At 41.0% G+C, this 10,214-nt stretch overlaps 1 protein-coding gene across 1 annotated transcript in view; it reads right to left on the reverse strand.

Moving 5' to 3' along the window:
- LRP2 (LDL receptor related protein 2) overlaps positions 1-2,453 on the reverse strand; it is a 117,266-nt gene extending 114,813 nt beyond the window's left edge. The window contains exon 1 of the mRNA XM_018072612.2: positions 2,244-2,453. Coding sequence (XP_017928101.1) covers positions 2,244-2,337 — 94 coding nt within the window. The 5' untranslated portion in view covers positions 2,338-2,453. The remainder of the gene's footprint in view (positions 1-2,243) is intronic.
- Between the last annotated feature and the right edge of the window lie 7,761 nt (positions 2,454-10,214).

Genomic DNA, 10,214 nt, shown 5'->3' on the forward strand with positions numbered 1-10,214 from the left:
TTACAGAAATACTAACTATATTAAATTTGTGAAGAATGTTATTCATACTTTGTGTCTAGAAAGAAAGCTTCTTTTTATAAAGAAAAGCATATTTCTATTAATTATATATTATTGTATATATTAATGATTTTATAAAGAAACTAAAATAACAGTACCTCTGATGTTTAACCATTAACAAAAAAATATTCACTCATCAAAAAAAAGTACAGCAGGCCTTCCACGTTAGACAAGGTAACAGATACTATGTAGAATATTGCATGAGTATGTAGATCTAGTATGCTTTGCAGTAACATTAAAGAACTCATGGTTCAAATGTGAAGTTGCCCTAATGATCTCATTTGCTCTCTGCAAAAGTGCTGACCTACAACATCCATCCATTGTCTCTAATTTATGACTATGAGTGTGAAGCACTTTGATATTCCTCAGAACAAACATTAACCATAGTCCCATGATGCTCCTGCTTGACACTACCCTCACTTAACCAGTTTTTGAGATTCCAGAAGCAATTTTTTTCTGAGAACAATTACCCCACAGGCAACAAGACTTACAAAGGTTGCAGAACCAGACTCTGTACTCCTAGCAATAATGAGAAGCAGCATTTTTACTCAGTTTATAAGCTGTATGTTCAATTCCAGTAAAATCAGAATTAGGTAAATCAAGGAAAAGCACTATCATTTACACTGCTTCATTTCAACAGTTATTCTACTGTGAAGGCAGGGGGAAGGGACAGGGGAACAGGGAGACATTATAAAAGTAAAAAACTTCTGTACTTCCACTACCTATGGATACTAGTTCAAATCTTCTCTCTGCTTATTCTGTCATGTCATTTACCAGCCACGTCCTGAACAATCGCAAGCAACTGTACAGCAAAGAAATAAAGTTTTAATCTACACTGCAGCCTCCATTCTATCCAATGTAAAACAGTGCATAGGATTAACTCTGCCCAGTGTGACCTCCTTGGCCAGAGTTTTTGCAGGTCTCCTGCTGCACATTAGCTATCTCTTATTTCCCTGCTCAGAAGTGGGAGCTGCTAGCAGCAGTTGCAGTATAATTACTTGGTTGATTCTGTCTAAGGAGCTTAAACTAAGAGTTGAGCAAGGAAAGCAGATTAACAATTTGAACACACGTAATACACAGAGACACACAGAACCAGCAGGACTGCAGGTCAATACACAGGGTGGAGGAAATGCACTTCAGCCACTCTATCCAACAAGACAGGCTTGATTGGCACTGCAAGGCAATTAAAGTGCGGGAAGAAGGGGAAGGCAGGAAGATGGGCTGCAGTCACAGGCCGGAGAGAGGACCTGGGGACACAGCTACTCCATCCCTAGCAGCCAGATTAGTACCACAGGAGCAGCACTCAGCCTGCTCTGCCCGTCACATGCTCCTCGATGTCGCCTAGCAACAGTAAAGCCCAGAGAAAAAGTTCTCCCTCTCTCAACTTCAAATCTGCGTCTGAGACCGACTGAGGGGAGCTTATTGTGCTCCAGACTAAGCATCTGTTTCTTTCTTATAGCCTTCTGTAAATGACTGCATATACCACACGTACACAAGCGTGTCCATGCATAGCCCGCCCCCCACCCCCCAGCCCAACCTGTCTACGTGCAAGTGCCGCAGCCTGTGCACTCATCAAAAACAACTCTAGGTACAACTTTAGTGGTCACCAAACCAGCTCTTGGAATGCAGGTGAACTCTGCTCTGCAAAATCACCCATACTCCAGTAGCAAGAAGGGCACAAAGATCACAAGGAAAAAATGCAAAAAGTCTGGGGCGGGGGGATTTTTTGCCTCATCCACAGCCCATAAGCAGTACTCGCTACAGGAAAAACTGCCCGCTTGCATCTCTGGAAAACTGCGAGTTTATACAGTGAAGTTGCAATGTCTGAGCTGCACCTCCAAATTTAGCCCTATTTGTGTGTTGCTGTCTTGTACGATCAGAAAAAAAAAAGTTTGTACAAACCAGAAAAACAATCAGAGAAAGCATCCTGGGGTAATTTAAAACCAAGATAAAGTGAAGGTAAGGAGCCGGTGGCGCTTGTGGTATTCTTAAGAAACCGACTCCATCAAATGACTCCTGGAAAGAGCCAGCTGTCTTCCCTAGCTATTAGAAAGAACTCCTTGAGTCAGCGCCCGTTAACCCTCTACTTTCAGGCACTTTTGTTTTTTCTCATAGAAGTCCCCGGAGAGGGATGTGCTCCTTGCGGTGCAAGTCCCATTCCGGAGAGTCTGGAGCATAGCGCTTACCTTGGCAACTGCCCCGCATTATGCATGCAGTGAATAATATGAGCAGTTTGCAAGCAGTTGCTGCTCTTCCATCCATCCGATGGTGAGGTCCCATCTGGGCTGGGATGCTCCAGCTTCCTCAGAAGCTGGCTCCTCGACTCCGGGGTCGGGGTGCTGATCTGCACAGCAGCAACACAAGGAGCCTGGTGTCTTTTTCTTATCCCGCTAGTTCCAGGAGAAAGGCGTGTTCGCCTGTTGAGACATCGCGTTTTCTATAAACTCCCACCCTCCAGACATTGGATAAAGCTCTTTATACCCGGCGGCCCCGGAACTAGCATGAGGGAATCAGGCACTGCTCCAGGCCCTGCAGCCACAGGCTGCCTCTGCCCCTCCTTCCACACTTTGCAGGATAGGCAAGATGCTTCCAAGTCCCTGCACTTTGTAGACTTTGTATCAGAGTCCATTGGTGCTACACTGTGTTTTGAGTACTCAAGTAGTTTGAGTAGGTCGGGGAATTGCAGACAGAAAGTTAAATATGTCCCAGGTTTTAGCGTCCCAAAGGCACGCTCCAAACAAGAAAAGTAGTTTTGATAACTCTGAAAAACGTCACAACACCTACTCATCAATGCAGGGGTAAAGCTAAGAATTTAGTACTCCTCACATAAATACTGTGAAAGGAAAACTGTAGGGATGAAACTTACTTCTGCACTTTCTTAGCTGATGAAATCAGTTTAGTAAAGTGCTTTGGCTGTGAATTCTTAAGATATCAGCTGGAGACACCCTACTCAAGTTCGAAATCTCCAACAGTGTGTGCAGCACACATGAAATGTCTGCCTGTGTTTTACTGCTGCCATTTCAGGAACCATATACCCTCTTAACAAGGGTAGAGCAGTGTGTAGGATCACAGGGGAAAGATAAAGATACCCTAATACTTCAGGCTGGAATGCAGCCTTGGTAAAAGGACAAACATTTTGGAGGCTTTGCTTGTGGGATCAGAAGCATCATATATAAGCTGTGTGAAGTTAAATCATTATTTTGTTTTATATTAGTCAGAAATAGTTTTCCATGTAGAACATTTAATTATGCCGAGCTGTTCCCTTCTCTGCATGTGTGCACACATACACATGCATGTCAACAATGACTACTGTGCATACATACATACCATGGGAGAAGAATGGGTCTACTTGTCTTGCAAGAGGCTTTGTCAGGTTAATTTCAATAACATCACCATTATAGAAACCATATATCATCTGCATGAACATTATGCTATGCTCATTATACTGCAATGGCTGTTTGCTGATGCTGCAACAGAACTTAAGCAATATTTCAAAGCTTAACTCTTCTTCTTTTTGCCATGGATGGCAGTTTCAATTAAGGGGTAGAGGTGCTTGTATTGTTCCTGCAAAAGTTGCAAAGGAACATGTTGCTGCTTATTAGCAGACTGTGATTTTTCTCCAGGTCCTGTAGGACGCTAATCCCTCTAAACCTTTCCGTAAAGGTTTTCTATCTATCAAGATGGAAAAGGGGGGGTGGGGAGAGAAGATGTGGAGCACAGGCTTTTGCAAGGTTGTGATTTATGCAGGTTCAGGGCTGTTTGGTGTAGTGGTACGACACAGCACCGGGGTCAAGCCACAAGAAACACTGGGGGCAGATCAGAATATTCAATTAGCTTCCTGGCACCTCTGAATCACAAAGAGAGGATAAGATCTCTCCATCACAAGATCCAGAGCTGCCGGGGGAGGGGGAGACATGCCCTCTTCAAATCTCTCTCCTCCCTCCCACCCTCTCTCCTTTCACTGTAGGGGAACAGTGCTTGAAACATTCCTTTCTGCACGGAAGGACTTTTCCTATTGTTGTTTTCTTTGTGTTTCAGTGTTGCCAACTTACTGGAATTCTTGTCGTGGTTTCACAGCAAGGCTCAGGCTGACCAAACGGAACCAGCTGCGTTTGTGTATGGGGCCACTGCTGCTTTAATCCCCCAACAAGGCCGATGGGGAGGGAAGGAAGGGATCCTCTGAGGGTAGCAAGCAGATCTGCTCTGTACAGATGGGTGCCTGTAAAGCCAACATACAGATTGACCGTTCTTAATTATAAGAGAAATTGTTTAAATCAGTTCACACCCCAGCAACACGCAGACAGGGCAAACAGCACTTGGGAGCTGCAACCCCAGACTGGGAGCTGTGTGCAGTCTTCCACCACCGTAGGTTTTAGGTGACCTGGATACAAGCTTTGGGAGGCACCTCCCTATGTTTCACTCCCAAACAGTTGGCAGCCAAAGGTTTGCTCCTGCCTCATTCACTATCACCATTTCTACTCATCTGTACTTCCCACAGGATGGTAGGCAAGAGGGATTCTCAAAAAGGAATGCTGGAGATGCTGTTGATAGTGAGGGGAAGCCCTGTACTGAGACAGTGGATCAAGCCCTTCCCACCCATTATTCTTTGCACTCAGAAGACAAAATTTGCATTCAGAGACAAATGAACAGATCAGCCCAGATGCTTTACTGCTGAAGAATGATAGTAATGAAGGAGCCAGTACAGGACAATGGTGTTCTCTGTTAACTTCATCTAAAATTTTCTCCACTCACTTTACCGTGGCACCTCGTTATCCAACTAAAGGGACTCTGTCCTGCTGGACACCAGTAAATAGGACTTCTCCAAGACTAGAGCTGCAAGATAGAATCAAAACTCCTCAAAGCTTTCCCATAAATATATCCAAAATTGCCCATGTGGGTGCAATGCGCTTCTCCCTGTCAGCTTCCTGTTGACTAAAATGGCAGCTGATTGTTTCTGAGTGAACTAGACTGAGGGATTTTCAGTCAATTATTGCATGTTTAAGAAGATGCAGAGTATATCTGTTAGAAAGTTAGAGGGAGAAAACACAGGCAATGCAGTTGTTCACTAAACTCTACTCTTAATTTAAAATATAGTTTGCAATGTCTTTGCTTGCCTGGGTTTTGCTGTAAGCAAGCACTCAGAAAAGCAGTTAAAGGTGTAATTTAGAACTAACAACTGCACTGCTTAAATATTAAAGATCACACTAAGCAAGGAAGTTAAAATTTAAAAGGCTTCATTTTTGACCAAAGTTCAGCTCAAGTCAGTGTCCAAACTCATGCAATTCTTACCAGACAGACAGAAACATCAGGGTTGATGTATGACTAGGTAAAGATACAAAGCTGATAGTTAGAAAAGAAAAAAAATATATACACTCAGTTAAAGAAACTGTGGGTCAGATTTGCACCTGTAAATTTGTCTCTTCTGAACTTCTTGGGACAGTTTACAGAGGCTAAGGATCTGCCCAGTGCATTATCCAATAAAGCTGTAATTGCCGTTGGCGTTCAGTAATCTTGTGGTCAATCTGTCTGTGGATAAACCCAGGTGTTTCCACAAAGAAAATATTTTAAGTTACAAGCTGTGTTTCCAATTTAACATTTAAGTTTAATTATTAAATCCTATGCTTTTATGATGACAAGCTTTTTTTGTTATTTTTGTGTAATCATACTAAAGCAAGGCTACATTTTAAACATACTAAACATGCTCATTTTTTGAGGGAAGACTGGTAATGACAAGTCATACAAATTTAAACTAAGGACAGTCTCTCTGCCTGGGTAATAATATAAGTACCCAACTGCAGTAATTATTCAGATTTCATCCATCTTTGCTACTCTACAATCTAAAGTGTCCTATTTCTTTAACTGAACCTTAGTTTTACAGAAAGCAACGCTTTAGGGGTGTGTGTGTATGTGTGTGTGTGTGTTAGAGGCTTCCATTATTAAGAAGCTATTAATGGTAGGAGGGTCTCTTTAGAGGTACTACTCTTGAGACATTTCCTTCACCTAAGGCCCACTTCAGTTTGCATCAAAACCATCAGACTTCAGGCAGAACAGACTTAGTTTTTTTCATGGGTAACCACAGTAGCAATGTGTATTTGCATTTCACCACTTAATCTTTCCAAATACATATGTTGTGAGCAGAAGTTTCCATAAACAGGAAAATCACATTTTCAGGGACTGAGTTACATCTTGTACAAGGAACCAATATTAATTTCAACTCTACAACAAAGAAAAACAGACAATAGCACTGAGTTCACCAAGTTTCTCATATAAGCCACATCACATTTCACAGTATCTAAAACAATGGAAATTATTTGCCAGGAAGGTAATTTCTTCCAAGGATTTAAAGAACAAACCAAACCCACCTAATCTCAAACTAAGAAAAAGAGAGTCTTAGTTCATATAGTTCCCAAACATCTAATGCCTATTCATAACTAGAGCACAGAATTCCAGAAGACTGGATCAAAGGTGGATCCCCAGACCACATGAATGTGAGAAACATTAAACTGAGGAGATGTGAATTGGTCCAGAACAGAAATCACAGAGTCAGGATTGCACAATGCAGCTGACACTGTGGCCAAAAATTTCCTCAAGGTCTTCTGGTTAGTGCCACATTACAATTTCTCTCTTTCAACCTGGAATTCTATTAGTGCATCCTGGAACAAGAAGCAGTGCATGGGAACCACGTGCTTTTTTTGGTGACTGCCACTGAACAAGTAAGACCAGTAGAGAGACAGCCAGTAAAGACGCTCCCAAACAACCCCCAGGTGTATTTTGCCTGCAGAAATGGGCCTGTGGTGGAGTTTAACAGTAATCATATAGAGATGAGAGAGTTCATTTACCTGGAAGGCAGAAGAAAGTGAAAAAATATTAAACAGCTTCCAGTTGTCCTCTGAACCCTTTGGTCAGCACTGTCTGGTCCAGCCTGTAAGTCCCTGTGCCCCATTCTGACACAGTCACAAAGTACAGGAAAGTGTGCTTTACCCTAACTATATCTCTAATTACCCAAGATCTTGGTACTTGCCTTAATGCAAACAGATTTCTTTGGCCCTTTGTCTGTCTCTGAGGAACAAAGGTCCTCACTTTTGCCCAATTCACTTGCCCTTCAATGCCATTTCTGCCCTGCAAGGAAGCAACAGAAGGAATTTGTACTTGAAAAGGAACGGGAGGTAAAGAGACTTTTCCAAATGACTCCTGTTCTAAAAACTTTTTAGGGTACTAACAAGGGAAATAGGATAGGCTGCAATAACTCTGAGTCCCTTTTACTATTTTCATTTACATACTTTCCTGTTAATAACATATCAGATCTGTTCAGGACAAACACTTTCGTAAGTGTGACTCTTACATACTAAAAACTGTTAGGTTTCATTCCGCCAACAGCTATAATGAAACACCCGAGAGATCATGAGAGCAGTGAATCAAAGCACCTGAGGAAAGCTAAATAATAAGCTTTCATATCAGTAGTATTAATTAGAATCCCAAGCCAAATCCAGGGTAATAAGAATAAACAAATGAGAACATAGTTTAGCAGTACAGGGACTGCAGGTGACAGATTTTCAGTTTTGATATGTATTACAGAACATCAGTGATTAAACGCTGTCTAAAGTTGAAAATATGGTCTAACTGGATTTTGTGAAGAAGCCTGAATGCTCATTGGACAGGAGGACTAGACATCAATAGGCATATGAAACACAATCTTTCTAAGAACAAAGTTACAGTGTATTGATTTGTATAGTATAAATGTATTTTTAATGTTAAATTAAATGGAAAAATATGAAGAAAATGATAGCTCAAGATAAGCCACACTTTGGCAATTCTTACCTGATTGCTAAGGAACAATACTCAAAATATTTGCTTTGAAAATAGTACCTGATTCGGCCAACCTGCAAAACTACTTTGACAAGAAGAGACCAAACTCATGAATGCATGAGGTCAAAAGGATTACAATAATTAAAAAACCCCACCTCTCTCCTCCTTGGGGGACTTGTTCGCAGGAATGAGATATAGGACAGTTCAGTGAGCACAAACTTTGTTAAGCAGGGTGACTGGCTTGAGCAGTCCACCCTTCCCCCTTTATCCACTTTCTCTCAGAGCTGCAGCATTGCCATTCACACTCCCTTTTGTCCCTTCAGGAGAGCGCTGGCCGTGCCTGCTTCACAGCACAGTCCCACAGCCAAAGAGCTGCAAATGGCAGTGGGGGCACAACACCCTCACTCTGACTGTACTGCTGTACCAACATCTCAACAGATTGCACCTTACTACCCTGGAGGAACAGGATAGCGTGCCTGGAGAAGTTAGGTCCACCTGAGCTACCACGAGGAGAGTATATAATGTTATTTTTATAGTCACTTCACAGAATACAAAATTGTGAGGTCAAAGTTTGCCATTGAAAAGCAGCTTGATGTCATGACTTGTGTTTTGCAAGATGGCTAACTGAATTCCTCCTTCCTCTATGCATTCCTGTTTGCATTTGGAAGTTCCAAGATTTAAGATTTTTCCTGATTAGTGTACTTCTAAGGACCTCAGCACAGTAAAGGGTACCTCCTGCTGTTTTACTGTTTTGAATACATGGTGATCAGCATCATGCAGGATGAGATCTCAAATTAAAAGCAACATGAGAGTTACTTTTCTTGTAAGAAAAGTGACTTTAAGAAATTTCAGATATGCAACACTGGTGTTTCTAGTGCAGCTGCACAGTACTATAAAATGAAGGGCATATTCAAGAAACTAGAACACATTCTTTACTCATTTTGCCTAAATTTTCACTGGGACAGTAGTTTGTAAGTTTGAAAAATATGTATGAGAACAGCTAAGCAATATACCCATTGTAATTACTGATGTCTTAAAAGGCTTTGAAGGGGTTGTTCATTGCTCTTTTTTTCTTCTTTAGGATAAACAATTGTGCTTAAGTGTCATTGTAAGCCAGAGCCACAAGCTATTAAAGTTACATACCACATCCCCTAGATATTAAAATTTATTTTGTTCCTTAAAAATGACTGTTTAATGCTTAGCCTTCTTGAAAAACTGAAGCTATGTCACTTTGTGTCAGGCATTTTAAGAGATACTAATGAAAGTGCCCTAGGTCCCCATAATCCTCTGTGGCTGATTAGGTACAGTAGAAGAAGTTGTTTCATTAATTTGAAAGCCATTAGCTTGAAACCTCATACTGACCTGAAAGTAATGTTTTATTCATATTGTAGTGTTGTAGTCAAAACTCCAGAAATAATTAAAAGGACAAGCCTCAAATTTTAGACCTTTGATTTATGAAGCTGGATACCCAGTTAATTATTGCACAATGGAAAAAGGGGAGTAGGGACTCAGCACTCCTGATATATTACAATGGCCATCTACTTGTGAAAAGCTGATGGGTGATGAAATAGATATGAGTGTCTTCCATTCCCAAAGTGTTCAGATTATTTCCACAGGTCACAGTTGAAAAGATTTCTTCTAGATCTTTTAAAAAAATCAGACATTAGGTTAAACTGAGGTTCCATTAGACTTTAGAGGCAAAAGTCCAAAGTTCAGTAGTTTCAGTTAAGATTCATCAGCAATCAGTGAACAGCTACCCATAGCCATTATTCAAATGAAACACAAGATGTCTGGATCTACTGCAGGAAGAAAAGAGGGCGTTCTTCAATAAAAGATGACAAAAACTCATGCCTGACTTTACAAATTAGGTTTCTAGTTGTCCTAGATAAAGGCAGGACCTACTGTAGTCAATAGTTAGTTTTTCCAGTCAACTTTTCAGACAATCAGTCCCCTGAATTTTTATGAGCTATTGTTTCTGAGTGGTCTTCAAGGTTTGTTACCTTTTGAGCATAATGAAGTGATTGAACACAAAGAGGAAAGGCACATATATATGAATGGTGAAGTTCTCATTTAAAAAGCTGCCATCATCTAACAGGCAGAAAATGATACTAAGAGATAACCAAAGTGAAGACTACTGAATAGAAAGTGTGCTGATCCATATTTACCTTTTCCAGCAGAAATACATCTCTCTCTTTATATCCAGCAATCAAAGAAACCTAGTGAAAATTCAAGACAAAGATTTACATCTTCTGTAATCAACAAAGGCATCCCACACCATCCTTGTAATATGATTTAGTCATATCTGTTCCTTTATGCACCTCATTGCCAGTAGTCACTGTTGATTCCATCTT

Source organism: Manacus vitellinus, unplaced genomic scaffold (genome assembly GCF_001715985.3).
Source record: "Manacus vitellinus isolate BGI_N305 unplaced genomic scaffold, ASM171598v3 scaffold_22_pilon, whole genome shotgun sequence".
Lineage (NCBI taxonomy): Eukaryota > Metazoa > Chordata > Aves > Passeriformes > Pipridae > Manacus > Manacus vitellinus.